This window comes from Clinocottus analis, unplaced genomic scaffold (genome assembly GCF_023055335.1).
Source record: "Clinocottus analis isolate CAN_PGR_092001 unplaced genomic scaffold, fCliAna1.0.p SCAF_7, whole genome shotgun sequence".
NCBI classification, from domain to species: Eukaryota; Metazoa; Chordata; class Actinopteri; order Perciformes; family Cottidae; genus Clinocottus; species Clinocottus analis.
The window spans coordinates 6,125,947-6,144,350 of NW_027176229.1; the positions used below are offsets into that span (position 1 = coordinate 6,125,947).

Below are 18,404 nucleotides of genomic sequence, written 5' to 3' on the forward strand. Positions count from 1 at the left end.
CTCATGACAACCCCCTAGAGATGTGGCGTGACTTGTGTTCTCAGCTGTTGGTTTTATGTGTAGGTGGATAGGATAGAGCAATGGAAATAGAAACGAACTGAGGTTTCTGTAGTGATAAACGTCTTACGACTTGAACCGATTCAGTGGCAGAACTTCACTGCGGACTATCTGGTTGCAAAGAAGAAAAAAAAACAATTCTAGCCTTGTTCTGTCTGTGACTTTGACCTTGTTTATTTTTTTTCGAAAGAAAAGCAAGTAACATTACACCTTTTCTTGATATAGTCTGTCTTCTTAAATAATTCAGTGTTTTTTATTTTTTTGCTCAGAACTGACCATGAAATAGCCCGTCCCTTGATGCTCGATTGGTGCTACAGTCATTGGAGCGCTGAAGTGTTTGGGAGTCTCCTAAGAGTTAAATTATTGCTGCGGTTGGAGAGGCCGACCAACAGATGCTGTTTGACGCCCAAGAGGGGAAGAATTAGCCGAGCATGAGCCCTCGGCTGAGTGCTGTAGAGCTCTCCATGGTGCTGAAATGAAGCTGTCTCACTGAGGGATCAGCAGCCACTTCAATATTGGCTTGCAAAGAGCAAACGGAGAACACTGCTTTGCAGTTTTTCCAGTTGCTTTTTCAGTAACCCTAAATTTAACATTAGATTAATCATTTTTAACTTTATCACATTTCCACTGTGTTTGTTTAAAGAGCTTCTCAGGACTCGGCCAGTAATATCAGCAGGGGGCTTCTTTTAAAATGAGCTGAGCAAAGACAGAAGAGGCAGTAGCCTCGCATCTACTGTACGGGTCTTTGGAGCCTTTCTTGTCTCAGGGTAACATTACTGAATACACAGCGTATTCAGCTAGTGTAGCTGGCCCCACCAGCTACAGCACCGTTCATCATTATATCAATGGTTTGAATCTGACAGGCAACACATTGTGTGTGTGTGTGTGTGTGTGTGTGTGTGCGTGTATGTGTGTGTGTGTGTGTGTGTGTGTGTGTGTGTGTGTTATCTCGCTACTCCAGGCTTTTGGTTATCCGCAGTGGCAGAAGCCGTGTTTCAGCAATGAGTCGATCACCTTCCCTGGCTTTTGTGTTTTTGTAATTAGCTTATTGATGTGCATCTTGTGTGAGCAGACAGTGAATACCGGCACTTGTGAGGGTGTATTTTGACCCAAGGGTTTTGCAGTAAATATAACATTTTGTTTTTCTCCACCATCCTTCATCATCATTCTGTTCACTCACCCACTGTTGCCGGGGCTTCTTGCAGTAAATTGCTGTCAGTATGTTTCATATCAACACTACATGTAACATTTAGAACAGCAGCCTAGTATTTAACCATTTCCACACACACACACACACACACACACACACACACACACACACACACGGTCTGTGTGCCTTCCCAAGGGATGCAGTGATTTCTTGTGGGCTACAGATCCTTTATGGCTTTGTTTTTCTAGCTGCATGCCTGTTTTATCTGTCCTGCCAACATAACGAATGGTTCGAGGCCAAAGCAAAATCAAGCAACACCGAAACACAATATAGGTTAGACTGCACGTTAATTACATGGAAATTCAGTCAACATGCAGGGACATTGATCACTTCTCTGCCTTGTAGACCTTGAGTTGTGTGTGTGTGTGTGTGTGTGTATGTGTGTGTGTGTGTGTGTGTCCTGGGAATTGTTTTGCTGATCGCTATTCAATTGCAAAGGGTAATTAGGGTTTGTTGTCGGGCTAGCAGTGTGTGTGTGCGCACGCCAGATCTTGTCGCAGATGCAGACAAAAAACGGCCTTTGTTTCTTTAAAACAAATAACCGCTGTAAACTGCAGCTTGTCAGACAAACATCTGCACAATGTGGGTTAGAAAATGAGCAAGCGAAAGAAGGAAACAGGATTATTGATGGTGTGTAATGCCGTTAATTGCTGTTTTCCGAGCCCCGGAGTGGAAACAGAAGCAGACGCTGTCACTGAGCTTCGGAGACAGTTTATTTCTTGGTTGATGATCCTGCACCCGCTCATAGTTTCTGCTGTTGATTATTTCCGGTGCTGATGCCCTGTCGAGTGTAAAGCCTCAAAACAAATTAACCCCAAGATAGAGAGCTCCCACTCCCTGCCCCGATGGCCTGTTGCATCTGTTTCCTGGCATCTGTCATAGTGGGCTATGAGAGTAAAAGACAGTAGGCGGAAAGAGTCCGTGATGGCTCACTAAATATAGCTTGAAGGGAGTCCCGTTATGCAGCACGAAGCGCTGTCAGATGATCAAACAGGTTGTAAAAAAATATGAAATTTGATCTAGCTAGCTAAAAAAAATATCATCAAAATTAAGGGTTGTGTCACTTTCCTAATGTCAATGTCATATTTTTTTACAAATTTGTTTGCAATAGAAAGTCCAATTTGAACTAGGAAGGATCTCTACAGAAACGGAAACAATCAAAGCAATTGAGTAATGCCAGACATGAAGTATTTAATGCAGCAAATAATAAACCCGACGCACATGTTATGACCAAGAACTAACAGGACTCTATAAAGAAGAGCCGCTTTTGAAAACTCTCAGATGATTTCTGTGAACATTGGGGAGTGCACAGTAGTCTTGCGCAGAAATGAGTTGATGCTTATTTTATGGACTTAATGAAATAACACAGTCGGAAATAAGCGAAGAATTTTTAACAGCTTTGTAACAATTAATCAGGGGAAATAACCTGATATGCGCACAAGTTAATTTGCAGGTAAGGAGAAGATCTCATCAGATGTATTTATTAGTTGCTTAGCTTTTGAAATGATGCCAAAATCTCGTTTCTGCTATCATAATGTCCTGTGGTTTGTTAGTTTGCTTTCACGCCACACACGAACTGCATCAGAGGCCACTTGGAAGCAGACTGAGACCCTCTATTTCGAGTGGTCTCATTTTGGTTGTTGGTCCGTCCGTACCAGAGTTAGATTGACAGCGTTCACACCAGCCCACACAACCGTGCTAATCAGGAAAAAGGGACCCAAGTTGTTTTTTTACCTAACCATACAGTTAAGCTGTGGAAGCACCTCTAATGTTTCCTAAGTGCAACAAAATAGGAGCAGAATTTTCCTTTTTTTTTAACAATGTCAAATAAATGCAGTTACTGACTATTTCACAGGTTTTCTAACTTTCTCAATGGGTGTTGCTCCAACAGTATTGAGGCTATTATTCCTTCTGTGCTGTTACAGTATTGTGTGTCTTTGTGTTTCCGTTCATCTCTTCTTGTCTGGTGTGGATGTGTGAGTGTGTTGTTGGGTGGGTTGGGGGGCTCTCCTGAGCTGTCATTATCTACAGGATTGTGTGTAAGAGGGCTGTAATTATGGCTCGGCTGTGTGGGTGGCTGGGTGCTGAAGAGGAGCAATCACGCTGAAGTCATATGAAGGCTGACAGGCGATTGGTCTGTGAGTGTTTGAGTATTGTGTGTGTGTGTGTGTGTGTGTGTGTGTGTGTGTTCACCTCTGAGTGTCTGATTATACATCCGAGTGTGTATACGTGGGCTTATTTCTCGGTCTGTCAGCCAGCGGAGGGGGGGCAAGCCTCAGTCAGCATCAGAAATAGAAACAACTAAGCCATCGAACTTTTTCTTTTTTTTTTGTCCATGCCGACAGGGTTTGAAAACGGAGAGCAAGTAGCAGGGTGGAAATTGGTTCCATCTATCTTTCCTCTGCATGTCTAATCTTGTTTTTTTTTTCTCATCTAATCAAGGCAGCATGCTGATGGGAATGTCGACCGAGTGAAGAGTGTTAATTGGTCACTGAATCAACTCTAAACACCTCCTTATGAGTCAAATAGTGGCACTTGGAATGGCGACCCAGCACTGACTCATGTTCTGCTTTCGCGCAACAGCTAGTCCCAGACACCGATCGTTCACTCGTACTGCCGTGAAAATGTTTTATCTCTAATATGACAGCTTTACAGTGCTCATGAAAGGGCCCTGTATTTAGTGTGGCAATCATTTTGACTTGATTTAGATGGATTCATAAACCAAAGTTATTGATGTTGAAGAAGCCGCAGGTTTAGTCCAGGCCGTGTGTTTCCCGTAAATCAAAAAGGTTGTTTTGTTATGATGACAGGGGTTGCTCCCTTTTTTTCCCTCTCGGTCCAGTTACATATTAAAGAATCAAACTCGATGTGGAAAAAAGAGAGAAATTGTCCACTGATACTGGCAGCAGCTGTTTGTTTGAGCTGAGTCTGTTGCAGAAGTGACCGCTGGGATTTGATGCCTGGATGATTTCCACCTGAGTTTAGGAGGGTGATGGTAAGATAGAGAACAAAGACACAGCAGGAGAGGAGGAGCAGAAGGATTATAAAATCCGAGGGAGGCAGATATATCCGTGACACTAATATGAAGATGATGAGGATGATTAGGTCCAATAAGTCACGGAGGACTTGTTTACACCGCAGGCCCTCATGCTCAATGTAAAATGAACAGGAAGTTGACATTGAGGAGTGCTAGCTTAGTTTTTGTAAGACCATATATATATATATATATATATATATATATATATATATATATATATATATATATATATATATATATATATATATATATATATATATATATACATACACACACACATATTTTTTTTTATCAGAAAATAATAATAGTTTTTATTATTACATAATGAAATGCAGTGGAACAATTGCTTATATTGACATTTTCTATATTGTGCTACATTTTCATACTGTTGAATATATTTTGTCCTATGTTTTGCACACATTTCTCAGTGCACATGAATTCCTATTTTTGACTCGATCCAACAACTCCCTTCACAAGCGAGTTTCCTCTTAAATGTTGTGTTGTGCTGCTCCACAATGAGAACAGTGCAGCTCTGAGCACTTCGGTTAAGGCACCAGAGACAGCAGAGGGTTAACCTGCGGTCAAGACGATGCAGAGAGATGAATGACTTCGGACAAGTTGCATGAAATTGACTTGGCGGGTAGAAGCCCAAATTGAATGATATAAGTTGCGACCCTACAGTTTCCCAACAGCCTCTCACTTAAAAAGTCTTGATTTATTTGAAATGCTGAGTGTCATCACTGGTGAAATAAACGGTTCCACTTAGCACCCAGAGCTTGCAATTTAGACCATAGGTGGCATTAGTCACCCCCGTCAGCACAGAGTAGGTGGGAGGCACCGCTAGACTTGTTCTCATCAGAAAAGCAGAGTGGCTGTGTGTCTCCGGCATGTCGGTGTTATCACAGTGAGACAAAGGCCACAAACAAGTTGTCCACTTTCTGTTTGTTTCTTCGCATTATAAAGGGGTACGTTTCTTTCAGGATTTGTGCCGCCTGTGAGCAGGAATTGAGATGTGAACAAGTCAACGGTGAAAATTGTGGCGAGACCAGACATTGTGTTCCTTGAAAAACGCTCAATTTTGGCAATTTCCGCTCCGATTTAGTTCCTCTTAACACAGTGGAGGCATTGGTGAAATCAGCACAGCGTGCTTAAGCTGGGAGCAATGAGCGTGCATCTCTGCTGAAGTGTTTTATTGGTGTTCATGGGGAAGCACATCGGAGGGCTCAACAGTAACATTTAAAAGTGGTTGCCAGCCTGTAGTCGTGCAGCTGTTGTGTTCTTCACAGATCTCCCAAAAATGAATCTAGCGAGTCACTAGTTGGCTGTTCATCACTCGTTTTTATTAAACTTTTTGCTGATTCCCACCACAGAGCCGTTTGCCCCGAGTGAGACTAATCTGTTTGTCCATCATCTGTTCTTTCAGAGATGACCACCAATCTGGCTTTATTCTGCTTAGACAGCTAAATGAGGCTCGGCGAGCCAACCAGTACATCATGTAGCATCTGAATGTGGTCAATAAATGTTAGAATGTATTCACTTTTGGGTGAACTTTTTGCTGTTCATTGTCTGTATTTTATTATGTTTAAAAAAATTGGTTGCCATCAGCATTAATTGCCAATTTCTCACTATAACAGTGCTCTTTTTCCTCATTACAGTGGCTGAGTGCACATAACCTGTTTATAAGAAGTGGAAGTAGCCTCTGTGATCATGTCAACTATTGGTTTGTGGAGTTTAGCGTTTTTGTCGTTGCCTTCTTGATTTTAAACTACCGAATGTGACGCGCTGCTGGAGCTAGTGCAACCAAGTATAACTAAACCCTGAATAAAATCTCTTTAAGGGGACCAAGGTGTTACAATTGGCTTTCCCAAATTAAAAAAACACACTGTGAGGGTTCAAATGGGAAAGGGTTCAAATGTCCAAACCAGACAACAGCATTGTAGTGACCTGTCAATCACAAAGTAGCCATGTCCTATAGCGCTACCCTTTTTTAAACTAGCGATTAAGAAAATACACTCATGTTTACTGTTAAATTAAATGAGAAGTAGGGTAATTTTCTCAGAGATTTCTATACAATCCCGACTTCTTTTTGCAACCCGAGGATTCGCCTCCTGCTAGCCATTTGAATAAACGCTAGTTTAAGGTACACTCCCACATAGTTGGCTCGTCTTTGAAAAAGCGGAGGTTACCTCTGTAAACGAACAGTCTCGGAGGAATAGCTTAAATAGGACGGACTATTGAAAGTGAATTATCAGAGGGTTGTCTCGAGATGAATAAGATGTCAGTTACTCTTCAGATTTGGTTTCCCTTATGGGCCTTTACATCTTTGTGCTTGGAAATCTCTGGTGCATTTGCAGTTTATTCCCCATGCTTTGTCCTGCTGACTTAATTAGCATCGGTGGAGTTGGCTTGTCAGATTTCAATAGGCAGCTGTGATGATGGAGGCATTTGGATGAGGTTGTGAGCACTGTAAGTGGGTGTGTGGGCGGTTATTATGATCAGATGTTTCATAAATCTGATCATAATCAACAAATATCACATAAATGTCTCTTCCTGCATTTGTTTGGAGGTGATTTTGTCTGTGGTGCTGATGAACGTATTTGCCTGTTTTTTGGTATTGGCCCCACCAATGTAATCAGGAAACGGTTTCATAATCAATAGAGCTGCTGTGCTTCACTGATCACGGATTTTCTGCATCATTTAATAAAAGAGCCCAGTGGTAGCTGCCCCTACTGTCCGTTTACTTTGACACTAGTACATCATCCCCACATTGAGTGTATTAACTAAAGAATAGATTGGCAAAAAAAGCTGATTGTCCCTCTTAATGCAAATGAGGATGACACCATACGGCTTTCTGGCACAGAGTCACGCTGGGAGCTGTTGTTTTATTCATGAAACTGTTGAACATGGCCTGTTTGTCCTTTTATAATGTGGAATCATGAAAAGTGTTTGCATATTTTCAGGGAAGTTTCAAAGGGAAATGGCTGTATCCTAAAACCCCAAACAGTTGTATTCATGCTGTATTTCTTTTCAGGCATATTATGATGAAATACTGCACAAGCTGAAGTAGTATTTATTTACAGTTCAAGGGACTCCCGTCTTTTATAAGATATTGAAAGAAATTATTTAAAAGTTCCAGGGACAAAATGAAGACTATGGCTTTTTCTTTAATTCCTTTGATGAATGAACCAATGGCTTTGGCAAACCCTCTTTACACAAGTGAACATTCCTTACAACATCTTCATATTCGGAAAGAGAACATAAGGTTATGTCCAGTAAATGGGTAGGTGAACCTTTTTGCACAAAACAGCCGTTGGCGAAACCGCAGTCGGCAAGCTAAAAGTGTGTGTGTGCGTGTGTGTGTGTGTGTGTGTGCGCGCGCGTGTGTGGGGCGCTCGAGTGCGTGTGTGCACTCCTGTGTGTAAGCCTGCCAGTGGCATTGGCTAGACTCCTTCCTCCTCTCTGGCTATGCTGTGCACCGGCAGACAGCTCGCCCACAGCAGCGCCAGCTCACTGCCTTAATATGTTTTGACAGAGGAAGCATTATCACAGCTCTTGACGCTCATCTGCAGCACGGAGGGAGGCTCGGTTGCTCACCAACTACAACATTCTCCGGCCCAGCGGTGGCAGCGCTCTCACAGGGCATCGACGCAATTTACAATTTAAAAGTCGCAAAGGAAAAGAAAATATTCCACTTTTACTCAATCAAACTTCTGTTAATTACTTAAGCGACAACTGTCAGTAAGTATCGTGAAAGAAGCCTATAAAAGACAAGTACATTATTTCACTTCCACCAAACGTTACTTCTTAAAAAAAGCTAAATGATGCCAGTTGAAATTCATTTTTGTTATATATTCCTTCTGTATACATTGAATCCCTGATTTAAAAACACTTTTGGAAATAACAGGGGGAAAATATTTATTGTGCGTCCTGCCTTGTGTTTATTTTATAAACAAACTCCTCTCTCTTGTTTGTTAATGCGATCATTGTGTTTACTCGTGTCTGAAGAGAGCTTGCACGTTGGCTATGAACTACAGGTGATCCTGCTCTGGCGAAGCCATGACCCGCCCTACTCTGCCTCTGATTGGCTGGTATACTCGAAGGTCGGATTAACAGGGTTTACAGGCTTGTCATACAGAAAATGTACTTCCACTTTTGAACGTCGTCCTCAACCATGTATTGTAAAACATTTGATACAATCGGCTTGTCGCCCAGCTCTACTGACAATATGATCACATATTTAGAGCAATTCCCTCAACTGCATTTTTTTGCAAAAATGTGACAGCAATGGCACTTTGTTGCAGCATGGTCACAAAAATACTCCGTTTCCTTTTTCTTTCTTTCTCTGTTCTCATGTTTTGATCTCAGTGGCTAGAAGTTAGTAACAGGAATTCATTCAAGTTTAAGTGACAGACGTTTCGGAGTTAGCAGATATACCCTGCTCTCCGCTAATAGGCTCCACTGCAGTTCTCTCTCTCTCTCTCTCTCTCTCTCTCGCTGGTTTTATATTCCTGCATTTTGCTGTGCTGTCAGAATCCAGCCTTAAATATGTAAATGTACCAGTGTGAATCTGAAGCCGCTCAGTGGATTAATCATAATACAATAATTCTGGAGCTCTTGCTTCAATAGAAATAAACCGCATCCTGTAAGCATATGCTCAATAAGTCTGTAAGCTTATAATAATTACGAGCTTGGAGATCAGAAATATTAAGCGGTCTCTTAAATTGGAGCATGATCTGTCATTTTCCTCTGGTTGTGGTGCAGGTCCCAGCAGGTGTTATGTACCTGCAGCATGTAAAGTGGTCGGGCATCTTGTTCAAGGGCGCTGCTGCATTAGTACGACCTAACGGGAGTTAAAGCCAGGGCTATACTGCCATCTGTGTCATTAGATAAGCAGTACATTAGGCCCTGTTTGTAGTACAGTGGCTCCTTGGGCCTGTTGTCAAATCGCATCACACTCGCACAATCTGCAGTTCTCTACTTCCCCACAGAGTGTCTCTGTGCTCATGTCAGTTTCTGCCACCGATGAACTTGTCTGCATTCATTTTCTGTCTCAATCGGCTCTCTTTCTTCCTCAGTCCACTCTGGATTCTTTGCCCTGAACTTGCACCACACCAGTCCACAAGGATGGACATATATAGTTTTTAAGAACATATTTGTTTTTCACACATGATTAAAATAAAAACACATCGTTTATTGTTCTGCATATTGTCGTTTACCATGAAATGAATGACCTTAACCATTATTTATTTATACGGAGGGAATTGACTCAGTACATAATGTTATCACCAATACCTTTTTACAAGCATAACATGCACCAACAACAAGGGGTTAGTCTGTACAACCAGAGTCTGTTTAACACCATGTTGCTCCAATGGAGCAGTCGGTGCTAAGTAGATTTCTAATTTATATATTTATACCAGGGTTTTAGAGAAGAAAAAAAAAGAGCTTTCCAGTCACCGATTAAATATGCAACACTCTTTGCAGGCCCGCGTCAACTATCAACAGATAATTTGATGCGTTTCCTGAAGGCAAAACCTCAAATGCCATGTGGAATGAACGTGGGTTGCTTTATGCATTTCCTAAATGCATTACTAACGAGAGTTCAGTTTGTGTGTCTGCGCTGGCTGCATTAGAAATAAACTGCATCCTGTAAGTGCACGTCTGTCAATAGGCCTGGAGATCCTTAATTTCACCATGATGATGATGATGATGATGATGATGATGATGATCAGGAAATGAGAAATATGAACACCAACCCTCACCTCCGCGCTCGGATCGACCCATGATGTCATCATTGTAGTCGCATGAACACCACCGAGCTCACCTGGCCCTTCAACCCGCTCTGGACCTTTAGCTGCCCGCAGAGCCGCTACAAGGTCACACGTTTCTGAATGCGGTCGACTTGCAGACATGCAGCATCCACCAAAAAATAACAGGATGCAAGCGCACAGGGTGCATAAAGTCTTTCTAATAACTCATTTTGCAATTATCCTTGGGCGAGGATAAAACCTGCCAAGCCAAAGTTGTTGTTTTCTGCGAACATTTGTAGGATTGTGAATCGCAACAATGAAGCTCTGCAGAGTGACGATGTGCTTGCGCTCCCACCATCCCAAATAATTTTCCAGCAATAAAGACACAGGGTTGCATTAGGAATAAACTGCATCCCGTCAGCGCATTACAGCCAAGGGTCATTATACCAGTTAAACAGAGAAGGAAACATTGATTCATTTGTCTACTGTACACCTAAGCTGTTGCACACCCACTTTCCATTTCAATATGAAAATGACCCACAAGGCTACTGACGAGTTAAGTACAGACCACACCTTGAAGCTCTTAAACCCTCCGGGCCAACCTGGCTGCATTGCTGTCAACGCTGTCCCTTCCCAGCTGGGATGTACTTTTCACGGTCCGATTTGCGTGATCCCTTTGCATGTTTTATGAAGGTGCTCCAGTTTCTTCCACTCTCCAAGCACAGGCTTTTTGCAACAATGAATCAGTCAATTTAAAAAAAAGGACACTTTAATTGGATGTCTAAATGTAAATATTCTCTGTTTTCTCTCGTGGCCCACATGCTATGATTACATGCACTATTCTAGTTTTTACAGTCCCCGATATTAAACGGATACCTGAGCTTTGGATGTTTGCTGATATGGAGAATAAATCTGATAGCAGGGTGAATTAAAAGCAGCACGCTGCACTGTGTGCACGTAACTGGGATCTTCTTTATTGATTTTCATTGTGTAAAGAATCATCAGGCTTGACTGAAACTTCGCTTTGCAAAACAAAATGGAACAAATACATGCAGATAAACATGTAATATTAGGTTATTTATTCATTTTAATCATGGTATCCGATAGTGTACTGTCACTGACAGCCGATCCAACTTGAGCATTGGACAGCACATTTCATTGGGTATCTTTGCATTTACTTTAACTGTTTTCACACTCTTATTCACTTTATTTTAAAGTAAACCAGTTTGTTTTGACTACATGTGACCTCATCTAAGTCACTGGCAAACTAGATCAGCTGGAAACACATTTTTACATATTTAATTGATAAAAGCACATTTCATTGGGTATCTTTGCATTTACTTTAACTGTTTTCACACTCTTATTCACTTTATTTTAAAGTAAACCAGTTTGTTTTGAAAACTGCTGCTCAGTCTTGACTTGCGGGTTAATTGCTGATTGATAATTACCAATTACGAATCAGTGTTTCCGAGGATTATTTCGGGCATTTAGAAGAGATGTGACGTGTCTCTAAAACGCTAACCCGACAGTCTAATATTGTGTCTGGTGCAGGTTGCACTCCAGGTGTCACGTGTATGCAAATGAGGACGATCGTGCTATGGGGTGCTTAACTGGGCCACCTGCTCGTGCCTGTTGCATCTCATTATGTCGAAACGATAACAACAGCTGAATAATGAAGACCCGAGGATGGTGACGTGAGGACCGCGTTGATTGGAGTAATCCCGTCTCCCATTCAGCACCATTACAACATTAAGTAGCAATGACGGACCGTGATTGAGTAATTGGCACGTCTGACACGCCTTCGTGTTATGTAACGCGTCAAGGAAGCGCGTTGGCTCAGCCGCGCGGGTTTGACGCCTCCATTGTGACGACGCGCGGAGTCTCACGGATCCCACATGACCATCCGGGATGGAGGAGCGCTCGGTGTGTCTGAGGAACCCGTGATGCGGCAGGGAGGGAGACGCGCTCCCTCCGCCTCCGCGCAGCCAAAGTGAAAGACTTGGGGAGATGCGGTTTTCCGGCGGAGTCTGTCGCTGAGCGCGAGCACCCGCTCTGACACCAGCAGGAGGAGACCAGGCATTGGCCGCGCATTCTCTGCTGGAGGCAACGCTCGGGAGGCGGAGAGCCATGGCGGGCGCCAAACTGACGCCCTCTCCCTCGGAGATCGACCCAGATGTGAAGACGGAGGCGCAGAAAACCCCCGAGCCCACCTGGGTCAACCCCTCCAGTCCTCTGCGGACCGTGGGCTCTTTCGGGAGCGATGCCGGCCAAAGGTAGAGCTGCCGCAGATCTGCATGTTTTTGTGAATGCAGCTCGCTTGCGCACACGCTGCATCCGCCAACATAAATGTGACGCCAGCGCATGGTGCATAAAGTCTCCCGGATAACTTGGCTCGTAATCATCCTTTAGGCATACGATGCGCCGTGATCCACATCCCATTTCCATAAAATCTGTGAACCCGTTTGTTGTTATTTCCCAGGGACATTTGTAGGGATGAGTAATCGTTACGGGTGGCAGGATATATGTGTATATAAATGTTCTCCCATTGAGGTTTTAACAAACGCATCCAGTGCGCCACTATGAGTCAATTTGATGACAGACAGCAGCATGGTTGCAAAAGCTTCAGCTGTCAATCATTTTTTTTGGCATCACAGGGTTGGACTTATTTAATAGCTGCAGTATATTGTGATTGCATAATTCAGTAGATGCTGCATTCCTATTACAATTTTATGAATCTTTTTTTTTTTGGTAGGGTTGTACAATATCACTATGCCACTGCATCCAAAGCTGAAGTTATATTTTAAACTACATTTTTACAAAAACCAAAATGCAAACCACGGGAGATTAGGTTGACATACTGGTAGAAAGACTACATACATTTCAGCACGCCTGCACCTCTTCAGAGGGACCTACACCATCAGGGCACTTCCTCCCATTTGGTAGACAAATCAGATTGTGGTTGGTGGTGGATGGGTTGAATCAGTAATAACTGAGGAAGACTACGAGTCCATCTATTTTCTTTTTCTTTCAGAGCGATAAAAGAACTTGAGATCAGCAGATATGCTGCCATCAAAGCTCACACTGGCACTCTTATCTGCAGGTTTCAGGAGGTTGGGTTTGGCCAAATCCGAAGAAAGATTGTTTTTGTTTGGCAGCGGTTCAGAGACCGCTGCACAGCTCTCACAGGAACCCATTTTTCTCGCCAATATTCATCCGTGGGCATTCTTGCATGTAATGCAGTAGCATTTGTTGTTGAATGCCTCTTTCCAGTTTGATAATAAAAGCAAGAGCATTAGGGTGGAAAAACATTTAGTGTCAGTGTAAAACGGTATAGATCGATACATGTGATTTAGTCAAATAGTCTGGCAGATTATCACCACTGCAATCATAACCATAAAGCTCTGTACTCGCTGACGTCTCTTTTATATGTCAACATTCTTGCTCGGCCTCCTTCACCTTCATTTACCATCAATAAAGGAGACTCACTGTCAGTGGTGTCAGGATGTGTTGCGGAGCGGACAGTGTTGTCCTTTTAAAAGAGACGGATGGTTGGCTCTGAAGAGGAGTTAGAAATACTGGAGACGACAATGATTATTATTTTTTTTAAATCTTATTTTAGTTTTAGAATGACCTTTGTTAGGAAATAAAGTATATTAACTTAATGGCACAACTCCAAGAAGTCGCGTGCTCTTTTGCATTTTGATGATAAAAAATACATATTTTTGGCCCAAATTTTTTTAGCTGCTGGCTGATTTAAAAAATTATTTTTTTTTTACCTGCCCTTTATTAAGCATGCAATGCTGGCACACCTCAAATGTTGTTCAGAGTAGATTTTTTAATATTGGTTTGATCTTTTTAGATGGCTGTCCTCGTGTAGGATGTGTGTACATATAGCTTCTTTATGGTGAGTGTAATAACAAACTTCTCATCATTTTAATGAGCGAGCACAGTGCTGATGAAGACGACTGTTCTTCACAATACAAGCAAGAACTGAGCACTTCATCATGGGAACCTTGTAACGAGAAGATGCTGACATGAATGAGAGTGACGATGACAAAGCCGGCATCGCCGGCAGTGACAATGTGGCATAAAGGAGCTCGTGTTGTAGAGATGTTTGCAGATCAGTCGGAGCGATCAAAGTCTCCGTCTTACAGAAGCCAGCGACTCAGCTGACACCTGCTCCCAATATGCTAAAAGAAGAAACAGACTGCCTTCCAGACATTAAACAATATTGACAAGCGGCAACACCAGACTGCTTGCATGGTGATCTAATAAGACCAGGGCTGTAAAACCCTAATTTATCAGTTGGCCGGTTGCCCTGGCCAACCAGACTTGGACCACTGTCAACCATTTATTTGGTTACTGCTCTTGGCAACACGTTTGTCTGTCTTCAATGAATGAATGAACGTTTTGCCTTTTCATCCTTTTCCTGTCACGATGCTTTTACTCTTCCTGTGTGACTTAAGCCGGCTGTGCAGGTTTAGAAACTTGATCAGCGTGGGATTTGTGTCCAGCTGGCTCAAGAATAAGAGGATGTGGAGGGAGGAGTGAGTGGATCAATCGTCTGGCCCGCAACACAAGTAAAGAATTTATTGAATTCTGCAAAGTATACAGCAGCGAGGTGTGTTCTTGATGTCTGTGTATGGATTCCTTTCGACAGTATTAACATCTACTACAAACACCAAGTGGCGCGGAGACTAAGTGAGACCTGGAGGATCTTCAGGGGGGACTGTATTATACAAGGAACAGATTCATGTTGGCTCCATCCTGCCTCGCCACCACATGGTCTCTTTGTGAAAAATCTGTTTTAGAAAACGGGCACTTGGTTCAAGCCTGCTGGTGTGCAATGAAATGAAATGAAATGTTAGCTCTCAGTGGGAGCTGTTACTCATTTCCTCAATAATGCTAGACTAGTATATTACACTGGGTGTTTTACTGGATAGAGGCCAACAGGAGGAAAACAAAAAAGCAGGACTTGTGATTGACTGATATGCAGCATAGACTTTATATAGTTTGCTGACATTTCAGCAGCACTAAGCTTTCGACAGAGCACGTCTGTCAGTCCAAAGCTGTTCTGCGTTTCATGAAGTTATGCCTTTTTACATTTTTACAGTCAGCAACGGCCCTCGATATCAAAGCTACGCCGCAGTCTTTGATTTCATGTTTCCACTTTTTGATTGATGCTTCGACAGAATCATGAATTCATTCACTAATGTTGATATTCCCCTCAACGCATCGTCCCTTCTTTTGCTAGTTAAACAGGAACATCTGGGGTGTGCTCATTAGACAAGGCGCCACTAAAGGTCTCGCAAAAGAATGGTTTTGTGTTTGGAAAAATTCAAATCTATAAAATGTTATGTCGATCTATATGGATAGCAAAAGATGTTATTCCTTCAACTACTTCTTGTGCACGAAAACACACACACGCTACATCTTTTGTGTATTGTGCATCTTTAAACATTCATTTACATCTATTCAAAGGTAAACAAAATTAACTCCTGAACCACATTTTGAGGTTTTGCTCCAACAGCTGCCTTGAGTATAATAAATGACCCAAAAATAGCTAAATCAGGATATCTTTTACCGTAAGCAGAAGTCAGTTGGGGAACGGCTGGAGCGAAATGGACATTTACACCGTTTAAATAAATACTAAGACGAGTGTCGCTGTAATCAAAGAGCAGCAGCTCACTAGAATAGAAGAGGGTGTGTTATTTTGCAATCCTATTGTCCTCTGCCTGTCGACACTCTCTACAAACTATCTTATTCTCTTTTGTAGATGGATGTTTGCCTTGTGGTTGCTTTTAACACAGCATGATGTTGATGTTTGGCCTATCATTAGTACTTTCTCACAATGACAGAGAAATAATTAGTTTTCAAGCTAATAATTACTTCACATTCTTTTCAAATTCATGGCTGCCCAGTTGCTCCGTGGTTGTTAGCGATTTTACGGCGTTTCCCAACTTATTTGTTGCACAGGCAGCTGAAGTATGTGTCTTCTGCCCTTTTGTCTTCATCTTTATTTATAGTGCTCTGCTTTCACGGTACAATTACGCTCATTTTGATTTGAGTACTCGAGGTTTAATGAGGGGTTTTAATGTGGTCCTTGGGGTAAATTGCATGTTGTCCATCGTTATTATTCACTGAGGATGAAAATATCTCAAGAGATTGACTTGAGAGTTGAAATCCAAAAATAACGAGCGCTCCGGTTGCTAATACATGTCCCTAAAGAAAATGTGCCTTTTTTAAAAAGTACCTTAGATAACAAGAGGGAACATGTAAAAGCGTGGAAGTGGCCTTTAAAACGGCTCTCACACTGAAACAGTGTATGAACGTGTAATTGTGCACATGCATTGGCCAAATCATTGATCACACACGTCGTTCCCGTTCCTTGACCTTCTTCTTAAGAGCATTAGTTAATAGAGAATGAATTACAAGACCTTAAGAATGGGATGTGGGATAATTCGAGCAAAGCTGCCAAACTGAGAGGCTCACACAGCCAGCTCTGGATGTCAGATGAACTGAATCTGGGCCGTGTTCCAGAAAACGCTCACAACCAGTGATGTGCAGAGTGCAAAGTAGCACCAGCACAGACCTTCGTAATCCGAATTGTGAGCGAGGAAAGGAGCCCCGTGATTGGCTGAGATGCTTGGTAGAGAGCTCCCTAAAATGCCGCTATCATTGAGTCCATAGTGTTTCTGATGTTACCAGTAAGCTGCTCGTGCCTAGAGCATCAACAAGGGGGACACAAGATCACAAGCACCTTTTATATATTTATATGTAGTCCAGTGAATTTTATATCAATAAAGGTAGGAAATGACATAACATTGATGAAAAAATCATATACGTTCAGTATAGCCACAAAACGTTTCTGCTTATTGATTGCAACATTATCCATAATCATCTACTACATTGTCCCAGAGATTGAAACCAGATGTCTGAGTGTTGTCGTCTCACGACTGTAATCAGATTGTCCAACCCCACAAACATCGAAGCTTTATAATGGAACATTTTAGTTGCAGGTGTCACAGTTTTGGATTTAGAAATGGGGATCTATTAGTAATCCATACTTGTAATGACTCGTCCTGATGCACATGAAATGAATGGCCATCATATTCTATAAAACAGACACCATGTCCATAGGCAAACAGAAAAAAAAAAGTTCTTGCCATACTTTTTCAAAATACTTTTCCGCCCTTTCATTTCTTTTACTTTGCCACTCGTAGTCAGTCCTGCACCTGGTCAGGTCATTTTCCAAAAATAAGAGACACTGTAGCTGGGAAGGTAACACGGAGGTACTGTTGCTATGGTTACCTGCAGTTTAATATACCTTTAGCCATCGAATGGGTTCTATTATTAGGTTTTAATGGACACTTGCCAGCCCGTCAGAAACAGGTATTCTCTGTGAAAAAGGTCAAATGGAAATGGAGTAGTGTTTTGTGTCCAGCAGCTTTTATTTTCAGATCAGCAGCAGTAGTAGTTTTGGACAGACTAATTAAGCTGCTGTTTGTTGCTGCTATAGTTCCTTTTTAACCAGGTGTCATAGGTGCCATGTTATATTTACCTGAGCTGCCTGTAAGTGCTGTGTACTGTTATGAGAAAATGTTGGCACGCTTCCTGATGAAGGTTCACTGATCGAAAACTACAAGTCCCATTTGCCCTTGAAATTGCTGCAGAGATGGTGTATGTGTGTGAGGCCCTCCCACTTTCTATCCGTCAGTCCTTGAGCCATTTGAAACCATATTTTGAAAGTGCTAGTCATTTTGCACATGTTGTCTCTGGAGCTCAGCGCACACTTGTGATCAGAGATCAGCTGCTAGGAGGTGAGGGTCTGTTCGCTGCTTTGTTGTATTTGTTTTATCGTCATTGGAGTGAAACATTGAAGGGCATCATGACGCTAACTGCATCAATGTTGGGATGGTTCAGTTTATTTGGCTTATGTTGAAGAAACAGAGGAAGAACCGAGCCGGTGTGCTGAGTGTTGTGAGCTAATGGGGCACAAGGAGCCTCTGTTAATCGTATCCTCTACAATGCTAAAGCTCTTAACAGCCTGATAGCATCTTTACTGCTCATTACACTGTTGTGTCCAATAGCCACAAAGTGGACAGTGAGGTTGATTTCATGCTTGAAAAGTATTTGTGATGAGCAGGCTAAGCATTTGTAAATTGTCTTTTCACTTCTGAACAATTTTTTTTTTTTTTAATCTTTAATTTGGAGGTGCCCAGCAGATCATCAGAAAACATGTTTGTCACATTACATATACAAAACCTAAGATAAAAGGTCGTCTCAAATAGCTTGAAAATGCATTTTTTTTCCGCTGCCACATACAGCGAATCAGTCTGTTGCATATCCT

At 42.2% G+C, this 18,404-nt stretch overlaps 1 protein-coding gene across 17 annotated transcripts in view; it reads left to right on the forward strand.

The window, feature by feature from the left end:
* Positions 1 to 18,404, forward strand: part of LOC137805005 (potassium channel subfamily T member 1-like) — a 63,626-nt gene that overhangs the window by 5,229 nt on the left and 39,993 nt on the right. For 2 of the 17 annotated variants that reach the window (XM_068604624.1, XM_068604625.1), the window contains exon 1: positions 11,693 to 12,327. The exons of the other annotated variants lie outside the window; for them this stretch is intronic. In XM_068604624.1, coding sequence (XP_068460725.1) covers positions 12,182 to 12,327 — 146 coding nt within the window. In that variant the 5' untranslated portion in view covers positions 11,693 to 12,181. Of the gene's footprint in view, positions 1 to 11,692; positions 12,328 to 18,404 lie in introns of those variants that run through there. 17 annotated transcript variants of the gene reach the window in all.